We start from the raw sequence: 18,116 nt of genomic DNA, 5'->3' as shown, positions 1-18,116 counted from the left end.
ACACATGCATATGTACAGACAATAATATCCCACAGAAAAATATTTAATTCATCACTAAATATGTGTATTTAAAAATATTTCTATACTGGTTCACTTCCAGCAGCACTTACCAAGAGCCCTCATCCATTGCACAGGTTAACTGGTTACTTAGGATGTGACTAAATTCTATCACCGCAAAAACTGGTACAACTTGAGACAGAAAACAGTAGAATGCATTTCTCCACTGGACGAAGTCAATTATTTTAAACTGGCACTTTAAGTGTCTTTAAAGTCAGTTTCAATGACTTTAACTATAATGCTGCCAACAGACATTTTTGTGCACATTTCCCTTCCTGCAAACATCAGTGCTCGGAGAAATCAAGCACCTACTGAAGTTTCAAAAGACTTGGAACAGTTCACATTGTCTGAGAACACACTTTAGAGATTTCACATCTCCATGATTAAAAGGTAGTTTCTAGTGCCCTGGCTCAAGCACTCACCTGCCCAGCTTCCAGCAGGCAAGGGCTCCTCTGAGGTCTGTATCTCAAGTACAGACCACGCAAATCTCAACAGCCAAACTCAAAAAGCACAAAGTATTTAAAGCTCTCCTCTTGAGTAACTATAGTTTATGATTAAATCCTGTCTGTTGAAATGTAGTAATTAGCAGTTCCTTTTTTTTAAAAAAAAACTGAATGGGAAGCATTTAGAAATGCCACAGACTTAGGACTAGAACAGTCACACTAATTACTGGATAATACAACATAGTTAAGTGCTTTCATAATGGACTTTTCAGCACAGACTCACATATTTTGGATTTCCCGTGTTTCTACCAATTTATGTCAGACTGTACAGCACACTGGTGTGAGAGGAACCTTTCATGATCCATTTCATACCTACAGTGTCTCTGTATGACCAAAGCAAAAAGACTTTTCCCAGCACAGAAAAGATCCTCTTTTACTGAAAGCCAAATCAGCTTTGCACAGGCTGCAACAGTTACACAGTGAGAATAATATTTAAACAAACTGAGTCAAGATGATGCAAAATATAAATATTTGATTTAAACTTGGCTTGTATTGATTTAACCTTCTTCAACAGATAAATCATGAACTAAATCGATGTGAAGTTCTGGCCAAATTAAAACTAGTCCACTGCCTTTTACACAAGTCCATGTCTCTAGTTCTTAGTACACTGAAAAAAACCACGAAATAACCCAACTGGTGAAATGTAACTTTAAACTGACGTACTGATTCCAAGGAAACTCAGGTTTCTGGAACTACAAGCAAACATAAGAAAGCTACAACCCAGCCATACTAACATTTTATTTTAATGTCTGGCCCTCAAAAAAAACCTGTGTGAGTATTTCATGCCTCTACAAAGAAATGGATGTTCTGGATTAACTTTCTTTGCAATTTCATTTTAATTTGCAGAAAAAAATTTTACTTCCGGTTACATGTGAAAAGCCCTGATTAAATGTAGTTTCTGTTGACTTGAAAACCAAACAATGCCCCCACCCCAACCTGCCAGTACTGAAACTCAAGCATAAAGCCTCTGGTAGCTCCACTGCCCAAGCTTCCAGCAAACACGCAGCAGTAACAATCACTGTTCTTTGCAATCTGATCATCCCTTTTAAGAGAGAAATGAATTGAGATTACAGCTAAGGATTACCATGTGCAAGTCCATGGATTCCAGCTACAAGGTGTTCTCCACTAGTTGCAGCATGATATCGGATGTATTCCCGCTCCGTCTGATGTCTGTTATCCATGGTCTTTCCCAAACCATCTGACAAAGTCCCAGCAAACTGCAAGAGAAGAACCTTTTCCATTATTAAAAGAACAAAAGCTGTTTCTCCTAAGTAGATTCATTGCAGAAAATCCTATTTGTGAAATGCACATTTATACAACTCATTTTCATACATAATGAAATCTGTCTAATCCTTTTGCCATGGAGAAAGCTCAGAACTACATCAACACATACAACAGTGGTGACAAGGAGGTGCACCAATTACTGTGGCCAAGCCAAAACAAACCAAGTCTGTGAAAGATGTACCAAAAGCAATCCAATGACCCAACTGCAACCCCTCAAAACCTCAAAGGAATGCTATTTAGATACAAAGCTTTTCCTCTGAAAAAATATGTGCAAAGCTTCAAGGCAAATATGCCTGTCATGAAACTAAAACATTTTTAAGAGTGAATTAAATTCTTTTTAGTAACTCAGGGTAGAAGTGGCTGTGTTGTAGAAGGAGTGGAAGCCAGGCCACACTCACAGCATGACGTGAGGAGATCCCTGACAGGATTCCAAGTTGTGCTGGGAAGTGTTGTCCTGGTTTAAAGGACAGGTGTCTGCCAAGGAAGGCAGGAACCTCCCTTGGAATGGAGAATATGACCCCCTTTTCCTCCAAATTATTATAACTTTGAAATTACAGGGCTTTCAGGCCCTGTATAAGAGAAAAGGAATAACAGTTCTTTACTAGCATGTATAACAAGGCAAGGAACAACAACAGCAGCAGCAACAACAAACAGAACCAGAGACCCAGTGCCGGCCTCTCTCGGCCGCAGGCACTTTCCCCTCGGTGCAGTTCCACTCCCGGCCGGCAGGGGCGCTGCTGGCCCCCGGCCGGGCAGGGCGGGTGCGGTGATTCCCCCCCGGCTGCAGGGGGCGCTGTGGCGCGAGCTCAGCTGCCTCTCCCACACATGGTAACGCCGGGCACAGCCGGCAAGAGAGAGACAAAGGGGCTTCTGCTGCAAACTCACGGGGGAGGGAGGGATGGAGCCGGTCTCAGTGCTCCTCTGGGTCATGAAATGAACTGTTGCAGGAACCTCGGAGCAGCAGGCTGGAACAGCAGAGGCGGGCACACGCGGGGCAGCAAACAAAGTGTAGCAGAAACTCTGCAGCCGCACCAGGAGCCGCGGGGGTTGGGCGGACGGAGGGTGTCGGGTTAAAGTGTAGCAAGAAACCCAAAGCAGTGGTAGAAAAACAGCGGGGCTGGGCAGTGGCAGCCTGGCTCCCACAAACAGCCGGGAGATGTTCCATCGGCAGGGCTCGGAGCTTGGCGTCCCAGGTTTTTCCCCTAAGGCACCCTAGCAGATGGTGAGGGTCCTTTCCAGTGAGATCAGGTGTTGATAAGGTCCCAGTTAAACGGCCGCTCTTATGAGCGAAGCCCCGGTAGGAGAAGCAGTAGAAGATGGAACTCCGCCGTGGCAGCGAATTCTCCCCGCAACAACCGCAGTCCAGCCGTCTCCCCGATCCGAGAGCGAGAGCTAGGAGCTGAGCCCTAGAGATATCTCTCGGTATCTCTGCCCTTCCCAAGAGAAAGTCCCCCCAGTTAAGAGGGTAGCCAACTGCACCCTTCCCAGTCCTCCTCCTCCCAGCACATCTTTTGTCTCTCTTAAGTATCATCATTATCATCTCTTAGGCAACAAATGGGAGAAAATTCCCTGAGAGAAAGCACAAAAAAAAGAAAAAATCCTAACCTCCAACAAGTGTCCACAGGTACCATACTAAAGGCCCAGGGGCAACCCCGAGTGTGTGTGTGGAGCATTTTGACTCCTTACACTTACCTTGAACAGTGTGGGGAGACATGCTCATGGATGAAAGGGAACATTATGTCCAAACAGGATTTGTTCCAAGAACTCTAACCATTGCTGTGTGTGAGTCAATGAAAAAGCACCAAATAAAAACGATCTACTGTGATCTGCTGACCTTTAGTCTGATGTAATTAGATAGAAACCAGAAGCTTGGTGGAAGGAGGGAGGCAAGAAAAGGAGACAGAAAACCTGAAACTCTGCCTTTTATTCAGGATGTTACTACAGAAAAGGGCTTCTAGCAGGAATTTTCCTGGAATACTTTCCAAACACTAGCTGGGTTTTGATTAAATGTAGTTGGACACCTCCTGTACCGCTTTCAACTACTATCAGCATTCTTACTCCTTTCAATAAATGAACAAACTTCATCCTCTCCACCCCTGCGGAAGGAAAGATCATTTAAAGCTTTGTTGCATCTTTCACTGGGCCAGGTGCCCCAGGAATGTCAAAGACACTCAGGATGCTGAAGTCCCTGGTGTCCTGCATGACCACAGCTCTTCCAGGACAAGGACTTCATTGTGTAAGGACCTGCCTATGTCTCAAGGACCATCTCCTCTGCACCCACAGCAGCTACCTTTGCAGAGGTAAAACCCCTCCGTGGCTCAGGTGTGCACCAGAGGATAACTTAGACCTCGTGTGAAACCCTGATACATTGAAGATTAAAAAAGAACTGGACAAACAGTTCATTTACGGGCCCAATGCCACAATGAAGTTCCCCTCATTTTTCTGCCATTTCTTCCAAGGCTGTGTTTCTTTTCACTAATGACACTAAGTCCCAGTTTGAAAAACTCCTTTTGAGCTTAAAGACAAACAACTCCAGTGGCTCCAATTATCTAAACAAGTAGATTTTAACAACAGGGACAAAAATGAAATCCCATGACCTTTCTTGAGACTTGATCATATGGACACTAAACAGAACATAGTGGTCAAGGTCTGAGTTACTTCTGACCTTGTTGTGAATTTAATGTAGATGCTATTTAAAAAAAAAATTATCCTAGAAATACAAAGCAACCTGAAGCTATTTATGAACTGTGTTTAAGATCAGGGGTTTTTCTGGAAAAATACTTTGCTTATGAGGATTAGAGTAGTTGCTATAAAAACTGAAAGGCTCAACAGGTCTTCAAATCAAACCTCATTACAAGACCTGAAAATTATTTTTCAAGAACACATTTTGGAAGTTACAGTAGTGCATGACTGGACAATCAGCCAAGCAGGAATAAACCAACTTATTGATGAGAATTGGTAATGTCTCTTTACAGCTTTCCCCCCCTGCACCCACACTGTCCAACTCCACTACCCCAGCTCTTCCTGTGAATACAATCCAGTCTTTCCTCAAATTGCCCTTCCTCCATGACACATAATCTGACACCTAATGGTCCATAGCAGTCCTGTTTGTGTGTAGACATAATTTTAATGTAATAGTGCATTTTTCTTAGTAAGGAGGAAAAAGGAAAAAATCCCATGCACACAGTTTAAAAGTCAAACTCCATTAGCTATAAACCCAAAGTTAAACAGGGACATTTTTTGTTATTTAGAAAATAGCATTGAATTACAGCTGTAAGCAAGATAATTTAAGGATTTTAATGTACCAAATGTACCATGAAATGTTTCCATTTTGCCCTGATTCAGGTGACAAAATCTGAACTCACAACATGTTAGTTACAAGACATGAACTTCATGTTGAATTACTTTTTGATGCGGCTCCTCATCCCCTCTCCCCAGGACTGTTTGTTTTCTGGCCTCATTTATTAAAGACTGAAGCCAAACTTTTGTCACCATCTGCACCATTTGTACCCAAACCAAGGGGTTTCCTCAGGGAGCACAGTGAGTCGGTCCCTCCTGAGCCATTTCCAGCTGGGACCAGTCCCCTCCCGCTCTTCGGTGCAGAGTTTACTAATTAGAGGTGAAATGCCAGGGAAGATAAAACAAAGGGATGTTCCACAGGCATTAGCAAGTGATGGGAAGGGCTGCTGGGCAAGGGGGCAACTCACCCTTTCTGTGTTAGAGGTTTAGACTCGTATTTGAATAAAGATTCAGACTGTGGTGTCTGAATTACCCTGATTCCTGATCTGAACCACATCCATCCGCATCACCCATTACAGGTAATGCCACCTGAGTGAAATACCTGCTGGGGATCACAACTTGACACTTCTTTTTAACTTTTCTGTGCACCTCAGAAATACTTTCCCTGAAATGGTTTCTGAAGTCTATTTCGACTAACAGGATTGTATCTACTATAGAATAGGAAAATTAAAGATTTCTAACATAAAAAACCCACAACCAACCAAACACCTGCACAACACCTCCTGTCCAGTCTGTGTAGGTTATAATCACTTTATTGAGAACAAGTTCCTCAGCAGTTACTTCTGGATCAGAAACCTAAACAAGCGTTAGAAATGTAAGCAGTTTAAGTCCAGTCTCTGAAGGAGATTTGAACAAGCTGAAGCACAAAAGCAGGCTGCTTCCGCCCCCCTCCCCCTCCCGTCTTGCTTTTAGATACCTCCTTTGGGGAGTGCAATATCAGCTGCTGAGGCTGAGGTTTTAAGACTCGTGAAAGAGCAGAGATGGTGCCTTATTGAGGTGTTAACCCGGTTACACAGCAAATCGGCTCCAGATAAACAAAGGTGACACCAAAAGTTCGACCCACCCTTGTCTTCCTCAGCTTTTGTTAATAAGGTGTGACCTGGTAACTTCAAAGCCTACTCAAGACCATGTAAATGCCAACATAACTAAACACAACAGTCTTCGGAACAAACATGAAACTAATCAAGGGACTTGTAAAAAAACAGCTCCCTCTTCTCTACCCTAATTTTCATAATGAGTTCTTTGTCTACTTGCTGATGAAAAAAATAAATGAGTCACTTGGTCTTTTATCTCTGCATTTTCCCCACTTCAGACATCCCTTGCCTTGAAACAGAACTGCAACACAATACATTAGTTTCAGCTAAGGGATGTTACCTGCTTCCAGACCAAAAGGCTCCCAGTGTTTCTGGATGAAGCAAGTCTGCACAAGGCACACGTAGAAGTGGGTGTTTTATTTGTCAATTTGGCCTCTCCAGAGGGGAATAGGAGCCTTCCAGCCTACTGCTTAAAAGCTCTGTCATTTCAGGTACTTAAAATATTTCAACTTACCATCAGTACATATTGTTTAATGCTTTGTCTTATCCTTTTTGCCTGCACAGAAGGAGAACCCCTCCTAAAAGCCCCAGGCAGCTGAGCATTCATCCACCTTCATTCACAAGACACCCTCTGTCTCCTCTCACCCTTTTTGTCCCCAAAGCACATGGTTCTTTCTCCATTTTCCTTCTACAGAGGGACACTGATCTTTTCTTTCAGGTCTACACTCTAAAGACACTTGGATCCCTGGTTTTCATCCCACACCGGTTCATGGAAGATATGAAGCTACTGACTGGTAACATACTGCAAGCAGAAAACATTCCCCACTGCACTTCAGCCTACCTGATCTAACATAAACTCATCCTCCTGAGAAGGGTGAAATATGACATTTTCCCCCAAATCCCAGGACACTATGGTACTGTGCACACTATCTTTGGATGAGCATGCTAACCACTCTCAGCACTTCACAATCATTGAAGATGTTAATACACTTCTGCAAGCCTGGGGCATGCTGGGCTCAGCCTCCTCCTCTGCGGACTCAAGTAAATCAATGATTCATCATTTCTTGCTTTACATTTACACAGTGTCACCAATCAATACTAACTATTTACCAAGATCTGCAAAAGCAGATTAAATACTATCTGCACAAGAAACTAATCTATTCATGTTTTGGATAATTTGCTGTTTTTGTTTTTAAAGGCACAGTAATTAAGGAAGTTTTGCCACAAAAACCTTTTACCACTGACTACATATCCCTGCTGTTTCAAGCAATAGAAGAAAAACAGAACCACCTATATACAATGTTTGTGAACCAAAGCTGGTGCCAAACAATAAGGCTTATGGGGCACAAAAAGAATTCAAAGCAAATGGAAACTCGACTTTGGACTGCCTGTTCCCTCTAAGCCAGATGCATGAAGCACACAGCATGGAAATAAGGTTTTAGTCATCTTTAAAGTCTTTTTAAGTTCTTGGCACTGCCTGGTTCTCTAAGGACATCCCGAAAGGATAAATACACAATTATGACCTGAGTCCAAACATTCCATTGTAGTTCTAGCATCAGAGAATGGTACATTTACAAATATTATTGACTGAGCAAAGCAGAACATTCCAAGATGGAATGTTAAGGGAGAAAGTGATGACATTAATTCTGGATCAGTTAAAACTTCTGTGCAAACCTCACAATGAACTGTGTTTAAATCAGAAAACACAGGGTTTATTTGGTTCTCATATTTGCTTTGCAGATGTCATTTAGAAAGGAGTTCAGTCCTTCATGTTCACTTGCCTTGTAGCAACATCATTAAAAATCACCTTTATTTCCTACAACTCTACAACCTGTTAAAGGTATTTTAGAGGAAGCCAATTTTGATGCTGATGTCTGTCAGTAAATTAAAACAGTTCAAAATTAAGCACTTGCCTATAGAGGCAAAAAGTCCTCAGAGTGTACATGTTCTAGGCTAAGGAGACATATATACATGCTGTTAGGATTTGTGGTTTAAAAGAGTCATCTTCAAATCTTGCTTCTATTCTTTGGAAAGTGCAAAAGTCAACAAGCCATGCAGGATTCTTGGATATACACAAGGACTGGGTGCAGTGGGACAGATAAACTTGTCCAGTAAATCTGCAGCCTAAGTTTCCCTGCTTTTACTTCAACGTCTCAGGACTGATATGTAATTTGTGACTTACCATAAAAATAACTTTTAGAGCAGCTTCTTTGCTCATCAATACACACATTGTTATAGAGTGGAAGCAGCACATATTTCGTTTTACAAACTGGCCACCAGTAAGCACAGACAACAAACAGCTTCATCCCTTCCTATCACTGTGGTCAATGGTGTATTATACTGGGACTAAAAAGTAAAATGCTTTTATTTGAAAACACAACAGGTGTTTGTTTGTCAGGTTTCAAAGGCCTACTGGTCTGAAGCTGCTCCCCAAAATACTTTTGCTATGGCTTTGGTCAGTCTCTTAAGAATTACTTGGGGCATTTTAGCAGGAAGGTTTGTGAATTCAGTTAAATTTATATGCTCTAGACTTTTACACTTTCCTTTACACATCGAGACAGACCCAAGTCAACTCTTTGATCCAGTCCTAACCAGAAAGGACAGTTCAGGCCGAGCCCCCAAAGCATTTCTAACCCAGCCAAGCTGTGCAAAGAGAAACGAGTCCTGGCACTCTGAACAGCATCAACAGAGTCTTAATTTAGAAAATACTAAATCAGCAAAAAGCGATAATCAGCTTCTCATTTTCAGAGCAACATAAACTTTGACCCTCTCCAAATTACTGACAACCACGAGGAGCCGACAGCTTTTCCACTGAACATGCTCCTTGAGATTCCCTGCAGCATTCCCCACCCGCATTTATGTCATATGCCCAAAGTAAAGGAGCTTTAATTAGCTCACATCTCATCGTTAACTGAGCTTCCTAATGCATCCTGACACGAGCTGCTGGCAGCCGCGGGAACCCCTGATGGGCCGGTTGTGAGGAGCCTGATTAGCCGGGTATCCCAGGGGAGCCCCGCTGTTCCCACCCCGCCATGCCCCAGGAGCTGGGTCGCTTCCCTCCGGGACCTCCTGGGAAGCCGCACCAGCAGGTGCCCGCTGGCAATAGTTTTGTGTTACAGGGCTGAATGAGTGATCCCTGCAGGAACCGCCGGCTGTTTTCACAGACACAGAAGGCAGTCAAAAGTCCACAGCATGAACTTGGAATGACCCCAATTGCGGAGTCACTGGCGGGTTCATCTGGAGGACAACTGTGCTTTATTAAACAACTAATACTCTTAACAGATAATTCCCCGCCCCCCCGCCTTAACTCTTACCAAGCCGAGTTTGTTTATTTTTTGGGGATGGAATTATTTGCCCTCCTTCAGTCCCTTCCTTAAATATACTGAAAAACGGAGAGAAAGCCTGAAGAGATCCAGTGCCTTGAGTTAATAGGTAACAACAAAGTATTCAGAGGGGGCACTTTAGGTTTGGTTTTAACATCATCTTTACCAGCTCTGCTGATCTTGATTTCCAAAAGCATTTCCATCTGCACTAATTGCAGCACTCGGGCTCTTTCCAACCAGTTTCTTTTTCTGCCATGACCACCTGTGACCACACTTGGGATCTGAAAGAACCTCCTGTTTAAAAACTAACAGGTTTTCCATGTTCTACTAGATATTTTGAAGGAAACCCCATGCAAGCACATTAACTGGACCTGCCACCCCACGCACATGTATGTGTGTAAATAGTGAACAACTCTGTGAGTTGTTTGGATCTTCTGGTACAGCTTGGCCTTCTCCCCTGGCCATAGAAACACTATTTTCACTTCTCAGGGATACACAGCTAAGGAACTTCAAGTTTAAGTCTGTACTATTTAACATTTTCTACACAACTCTACAACTTTAAATACACAGTAGGGAGGTGCAGTCAGCCATTTATCAAGACTGAAATGATGAATTTCAAACCCACACCCCATTTTTTCTCCTTCAGATGCTAATGGTGATATATGGGATAGATGTGCCTGTCCGCCTGACATGTAACCACTCAAAAACTGCAGGTTAAAACGAAATTTCATTTCATCTATGATAAATGCTTATTTCCAGTGTCACAGTTTATGACTTGGCAACTCTCTGCATACCTCATTTTAAATTCTCCTTTGCTCACTGAATTCTCCAATGAGTCAGCAAAACAGGAATGGTGCATTTTATTTTCCAGGAAAATCAGCTGGTAAACCCCATTTTTTTGAAATGAAGCTGTAAAGCAGGTGTAAAACTAAAAGCTCTCTAATCCCTCTTTTTTTCAATTGTCAAATGGTCACCTGTACATTCCTCTATCCAGCTGTGCATCTCCATGTGTGCAGTTGCTGCACTGTTGCAGGACTCTCATTATCAACTGAGCAGTTTCTCCTGGGTAAGGCTCATTCAAAGCTGCCACCAATTTGCTTCTGAATGGGGCACATTGAGGATGTCAAGTCCACAGCAAACCAGTTCTTCCCAAAAAAATATATCACCGTTTCTGTTCAATCTACCCATGCCCATTTCTCCACATAAAAATACACTGGAGTAAAGTGTGTTCACTTTGTGCAAGAAGCTTTGTAAAAGAAAGGCTGAATTTAACCCAAACTGAGAAGAAAACTTTCAACCTGGCTGCTGGCCAGACACATTTTATCCCATGGTACAGATGAAAACCAGGAAGAACAAAATAATACTTCAAACTTCTCAAAGATGATCCTTTATCCCAAAACCTCTTTCAAAGATACTAATTACAGATACCAGATGTTCTGCACATTAAAACTGACACTTTCCATTAGTGGCTTTTGATTACCACTAATTGGCCATAAAACTTGCTGTCTTTTCAAACTGGCAGGAAATGGGGAAATGGCCTCATCTGTAATGTTGCTCCAGTACTCAACATTTCTGCCTGGGAATTTCAATTGCTTTCCATCTCATAATCTGCACATTTTGATACAGATTCTCACTGCTCACACGAACCTGCGCATGAGCTGCTTATCTGTGGATGAAATGCAAGTTAAACTGAAGATGATCTGCAGTGCCACCTGGACAGGCTGCAGGAGCTTCTATGCTACACTGGGGAAGATTACACTGAAGAAAACACAGAAAAAGCTACATTTGACCCAAACTGTATAAATCACTTTTGTAATAGAAAAAATTATGGTAGATGCTGCTAAATCCCACTACTTCAATACCTCAACTACCCTTTGTAAGGGATGAACACCAGCTTTCCTGAATGAAAACCCAAATTCTAAACTGTAAAACTGCCCAGAAAGATGACATGTATTCCAGCCTTCCTCACCTTTATCCAGTGAGACTGACAGTAACCACACACATTCTGCTCTTAGGAGTTAAGAAGAGCAGAGAATCAAACAAAAATCATGAAAATATAGAATGGTAGGAAACTCAGCAAACTCAGAACCCAAACACCACCATGACCTCTCTACAGCATCACTTGATGATTCTGTTTAAGACTCTTCTGAGGAAAACACCACCATGTATTTCTTTCTCAAGCTTCATATACAAAGGTTTTTGTTAGAAGTTCCCTAACACCAAGATATTATTTTATTTACAGCTACTTCATTGGCACTTTGAGCTAATGAAGCTAGAGCTGAACTGCAGTGACTCCAAAAATGGGAGAATGGCAGTTGTTCTTGCTTCTGAATGGTATCGAAGAGGAGTGGTTGGTTACATGAACTAAGAAACTTTAAACAAAAGGGAACCATCGAACCATTGGCTTTGATTGTTTTAGATTGTTTTGGGTAGAGCCTGCTCAAACTGCACCTTCCTTCTGTGCTCTGCTACAGCCACTTCTCATTGCATTTACTGCCAACTTTGTTAAAATTAACATTCAGTGAGTCAAACACTTGTTCAAGGTTTGTTTTTAAATAATACCTTTATTACTTCCTCTTTATTTTCCATTCAGTTATCTTTATTTTCCTGTCACTGCCAACCACTTGAGATTCTGCTTTGATTTATCTTACAAGGAGGGTTAAAACTCCCATTTCCCTTTCTGTTGCTTTCATGCTTCTGTTCTACAAATGCCCAAACACTCACCTGGAGCAGTATTTGCATCCTTACTAGTCCTAAAGTTTTCTTACCCGGTTCTAACATGCCACGTCTTTTCCTATCTCTGTTAAGCACCTAAGCACCTCTGCCACCAGTCTGAACTCAGCTGAAATAAATAGATGGAGTGAAAGTCCAGGGAAGAAAGGTTCATCAGCCATAAAAGAAAACAAACACTCAAATGCAATTTGTTGCAACTCCCCTCTAGGGAAGTTTTGGCATCTCAGGTGCCTGCTTCTGGAAGGAAGCCTGTCTCTCAGAACCCTGCATGCTTCTGAAAAACCTAACAGGGAAATGCAGCTGTGACTGATGGTTTACCTTTCCTTAAGAAGCCTAATTAAACTGGAAACTTCAAAGTTCAATATGAAAATTAAGCTCTTTCATTAAGTTCATTAAATTCTTTTTCTCAAGAGGAAGGGAAGGACACACCAATTATTTCCATCCTATATCCTAACCTCAGAGTCATAACAGAGACATTACTATGTGCTCATAATTCCTAAAAGATAAGAGAATTCATGGTAGAAAGAAATCAACCACATTAAATACAGTATTGGCAAGCTGTGAATCTTTTCAATCCTTTACCACCAGGACTTTCACTGTGTCAGCACAACACCTATTTGCCAGTAATAGATACAACCACGCTTATTTTTCTATTTGGAGAACACAGGCTACAGAACAGTTTTGGTCAGCTGCTAATTCAGTGTTCAATATTCATTTCTAATTGAAACACATCTGAAACAGGAACAATTTAGGATTTAGTTCTATCATGCCTAACGGGGGAAATAAAAAAAGTGTGGATGCCAAGAATGTGAGACATTTCTACGCATATGGCAACTACAGAAGGCTCCATTCAGAGGGAATGAAATTCCCTCAGGTGTCTATATTTAGGATCAAAGAACTTTTTAAAATACAGAACTTGGGAGTCTCCAAGGGATAAAAACTACAAAACTGTCTGTAGTGAACTTTATTTAACCTAAGAGTGTGTGCCAATTTAAATACACCACAGCTCTCCACTTGAAAGAAGGCATTACCCACTGCATGCTCAGAAATGCATGGAAAAGCCATTACAAGGATAATCAGCACAACTATAAAATAGAAAAGCAATAAAATGACAAAACCAGATACAACTCCAATAGCTTACTTCTTGATTGAGTTGAGCAGTGTTACTTTAAAAGCCATGATTATAGTATTCCTCTTCGTTTATCTACTCACACCTTAATAGCTAACTCATCTTAAAATCTAGGATAGATTTTTATTTTAGACACTTCATAAGTCAGGTACTCAAACAACCAAAATGGAGATTTTTTCCCAGCCCTCAGTGCCTGTGCAGGACACAGGCTCCTCTAGTTTTGACTCCTTTAATTACCAGATCCACAGAATAAGCTGCAAAGACAAGAGCCCTCTGTGGCACAGCTGAATCAGGTGAAAATTTATGCAGTGAAAATATACTTAAAAATACCTTTCCAGAGCACCAACAGCAAGATGAAAATGACCTATTGTTTCAGTTTTGTTTCTCTTGACTAACTCAAATTGTTTTTTCTCTCCACATAATTTTCTTTACCAATACTTCACATATCCTAGACACACTCATAAGGCACACGCAAGGTAGAACAGAAAGTAAAAGACAAAGTTCTGTGCTGTACCATGTACATAACACATCACAAACTGTACTTGAAATGCCAATTTTTTTATCATACGGACATTCTGGGCTTAATTTTCAAGCACATTTAAATGCCTGAAAGCAGTGCAACACATAAGGAAGAATTCAACCTGACTATTTGAGCCTTTTTTACCATTGTCTTCTATGCATCAGAATTAAGATTCAACCTTTGGAAGGAGGACTCATCAAGGAGCTCCACAATGTACTACTAAGCCTTCTTAAATTACAGATTGCTCTCCTTGTTCCAAAAGGACAAATACATAAACCATATAAAAAGCTTTGAAAAGGGAACTGTGTGAGACTTGCATCACAGAGATATTTCTGATATATCAAGGAGAAAGAAAAAAAACACCTGGGAAGACAGATAAATAGTACATGGCGTGATTTTCAAAGGTATAAATGGGGAGCAGGCACTCAGCTCCTGTTGGATTTTGAAAGGAATTGAGCATCCAACTGCCCTTCTGCCTTTGAAAATCTTCCTTCACAAACCCCTTGGTTACAAATGACTCCAAAGTTCAAGGAATGACCTTGCCCTTGTGGGAAACAGAGGAAGGCTCGTGCCTTTTAAAGGAAGATTTATGAGACTGTTGCTGCAGATGTGACTGTGATGAGGAAACAACACTTTATAGAAAGGAAATTCTAAAGAAACATACTCTATTGGGTGGAGTGGATGGGTCACCAGAGACTACAACCATGAGGAGAAAGCATGGACAAAAGTACTCATTTGCAGACAGATACAGCTGCCTTCCAGAAGCTCAGCAAGTCCCCTACCAGACTGCCTGGATCAGCTTGTATTTGCAGTGCTGAGAATTACAGAACCACCAACTAGGAGATTAAGACAGGAATATCAACATGGTATTTTGTTTGAATTTCTTGAAATTGTGGAAAATAGGCTAATGCTGCAAACAAGATAATTATGACACAGAATGTGCATGTCATCTTTCCTTGTAGGTCAGCTCTCTGGGTCAGACCCAGCTGTGCACTTGGTGATGGTCTAGGTTTGATAATGTTAGTCTTGAGCTCTCTGTAATTATAGAGACTCTGAATCTTCTGAATCACCTTTTTCCACTAAGGAGGGGAAAAAGCAGATTTCCTTGTATATAAGTAAGTGGGAAAGGTTGTTAAAGGATGAACCATGACAATACACACGTACAAAGTTACCCACTTGGAAAATGAAAGTAATAGAAAGTAAAGAATTTTCACAAAACCAAACTTAGCAACACATCCTTGTGTCAAAAAAGCATTACTGCAGTTGTACCCATGAAGGGTTGTGCAGACACAACATGTATGTAATAAAACATTTCAAGAATGTATGTTTGCTCAGTATCAAGTACAGCATCAACCACGATCCAAACCTCTCCCCATTTCTAACTCTTGCCTCAGATCATCCCTCTCTTGGGCACTAAATACAGTAATTTTCACTGATATAACTGAATTCTCTCAGCTGTTATCAGGTAAGACAAAAGAATGTTCACCATGCAGAGACTTTAGAATTAAACTGCAGATAAATACAAAGCAATCTAGAAATTCCTTAGTTCGTTGCTATGTGGCACAAAAACCCCCAAACCTCAAGAGTCAGCATAATTGCTATTCACATCAGCTTAATCACTTCTCAAAAATAACAGCTAACAACTCCTGTTATACTAAATAACCCCTTAAATACTCCACCTTTCTCTAGTGCTCTCTCTCTCTTCTCTATGTAGATTATATACACAATTTAACACAGCTTTGTTCGTTTGCATGTAGGAGCAAATTATTTCTCATTTTGGTTAACTGTTGATTCAACCTGCAAGTATCTGTACAGCAATAACAGGCTTTTGAGTGGTCCACTGACTCCTGTTTCTGGCATCCCTGGGATGTAAAAAAGTATTTATGAAAAACAAAATCTACACTTCAAACACCATTTTTACAAAACAAACAGGACATAAAGCAATTTAAGCATGGTCAATAGTTCTATTTGACTTCTTGCCTATTTTTTGCTTATTGTTATAGCAAACTTTATTATCACAATTTTTACCTTTGCAGCAGAGTTTGATACTCCATGAGTGACATTTCTGATGAGACCACCCACATTGCCATACTTTATAAGTCCAGTAACACCTTCTGAAACATCATTCAGTAGACCCATAGGGTTGCCAAGGAAATCCACAGAACCTAGAATCCTTGCTGCCTGACTCAGCAGCTCCTGTAAAATCAAGAGGAAGAATGAAATATTTCTTATGGATCACATAAACACGAGCAAGGTTGATGGAAAAAAAAACCATCCCACCCACAACAGAAGCTTCTGCCAACCCAGGTAGGTTTACTGGAGAAATCAACACACAAATACCAGTAAAATTAACAATAGTTTCATCTTTAAATGCAGTATATTCTTAGAATTCTTCTGGGATACTACTTCTCCATATACCAAAGAAGCAACACAGCACTAACACTTAATAGTCAGGAAAGAGCTCCCATATCCTTGGTGGAGAACTCCTCAACCAAGAGAAGTTCAACCTTTGCCACAACATAATCTCCATCACACTGACCTCCTGGAAGTGTTTCAGAATGTCATTAATGATGAACTCCTGAGTTTCATATGGATGGACTCGAGTGAAAGGATCCAGATTAATCACAGCATCTTCAAATCGGATCAGAGGGAATCCCAGTGTGCTTTTCAATGCCTGAGTAAATAAAAGATATTGCCATTGTAATTCTTCTCTCTGCTTCTCATTCAGAGCATCCAAGTGAATTTGCCTTTAAATGGGTAACAAACCAAAATTCTCTGAAGCTGCTGGAGGTCTCTACCACTGCAGTGTGGACACTGATACAGAGAGCAATCACCCACAAATGTTTTAATTTTAAGTATTGATTCCTTTTTAGCACTGTATTTCTTCAATAACTCACTAACCTTCCCAAATGCAATTTGTTTCCCACACCTGATAGGAATATTTCAAACCAAAATGTGTCTAAGATTCCATATACAACTTTGCTATACTGTTCTAATCTTCAATGAAACCAACCCTAAATGAATTTCCTTGACAAAACTGGCTATTTTCCACTCTGCTGAACTTCTGTGAAGGGATTAAATGTCAGGATGAGCTGAAGTAACATACATAATTTACTGTAAGCCTGTGGCTCATATCTTAACATGATATGGTGTACAGAAATTCTTTAAACTAGCTTTTCCCATTATTTTGCAAGGAAGAAAACTAAGATTGTAATTAGCTCATAGGCCATGCGTACCTTGTACAATTTATATACAAAAAACTACATTTCAAGTGGACAAGCTATACATCTAAAGATACACATATGAATAAAACAATTTTGAAAAAAAATTGTAAAAAATCTAATTTTTTAAGACAGAAAGAGTCTTCTTCTTCAGGTCTTTATAATGGCATCTGTACACTCACCAACATCAGACACACTGAAGAAGGCAAGAAGCCTCACACTGATGTTATATCTTTACACATTAATCACCAAAGCTGCCTGGTATAGGGAACACGAGTTTTTGTGCCATCTGCAGGCAATTAAGGCAAGTTACAGGTCTGAGTTAAGTCTGCGAGTAAGAAAAGAGCTATTTATTTTTTCAGTAAATGGATGACCAACCAGAGTAGTCCTCATTATTCACTTGGGTTGGAAGTAATTTCCTGTTTAACTATCAGATATTATATAAGGCAACTTTGTTAATACTGGTACCTAATAAAAATAATCTGTCTACACCAAATTACCAGACAGCCAAGTCCAAGCCAGAAACATCAGAGGTAGTTAGAAAAACTTCCACAAAGGCTCTACGGTGATTATTCTCTCCCTCCTACCCTGAACTTTCCTGTGCTACAGAACTGAATGGAACTCTTTCTGTGAAAGTCAATATACAGAATATGCAGGGACTGTTAACATTATGGGGAAAAATGTATACGCCAAGTTTTCTCTTGAGAACACTGCTGACAGCTGCCAAGATGGATCCATGTGCAATCCTATACCAAGGGTGCTAGGAAATCCAAACAGAACAGTGCACAGTACTGGGCTCTTAAAGGCACTCACCACTAGCTCCGTTTCCTCAGTCTGCATTTCAGCTAATGGCATTACAAGGGTTTTTGTGTTGAAGCTAAAGTGCAAGCACATATTCAGGACTATTATTTATGCTGCTATTATTTAGTGGTAAGGAATATCACGGCTAAGGAATATCATACCTAAGAATATCACAGGCAAGGAATATCCCAGCTAGCTATTGAACTGTCCT

General features: G+C 40.8%; 1 protein-coding gene across 5 annotated transcripts in view; it reads right to left on the bottom strand.

The window, feature by feature from the left end:
- Positions 1 to 18,116, bottom strand: part of VPS13D (vacuolar protein sorting 13 homolog D) — a 97,932-nt gene that overhangs the window by 21,833 nt on the left and 57,983 nt on the right. For all 5 annotated transcript variants that reach the window (XM_069034912.1, XM_069034916.1, XM_069034914.1 and 2 more), the window contains 3 exons: positions 16,423 to 16,557; positions 15,912 to 16,079; positions 1,645 to 1,777 (listed from right to left, as the gene is read on the bottom strand). In XM_069034912.1, coding sequence (XP_068891013.1) covers positions 1,645 to 1,777; positions 15,912 to 16,079; positions 16,423 to 16,557 — 436 coding nt within the window. The remainder of the gene's footprint in view (positions 1 to 1,644; positions 1,778 to 15,911; positions 16,080 to 16,422; positions 16,558 to 18,116) is intronic.

This window comes from Aphelocoma coerulescens, chromosome 21 (genome assembly GCF_041296385.1).
Source record: "Aphelocoma coerulescens isolate FSJ_1873_10779 chromosome 21, UR_Acoe_1.0, whole genome shotgun sequence".
NCBI lineage: Eukaryota > Metazoa > Chordata > Aves > Passeriformes > Corvidae > Aphelocoma > Aphelocoma coerulescens.
Note: the sequence above shows the minus strand (reverse complement) of the source record. Positions and strands in the feature narration are given on the sequence as shown.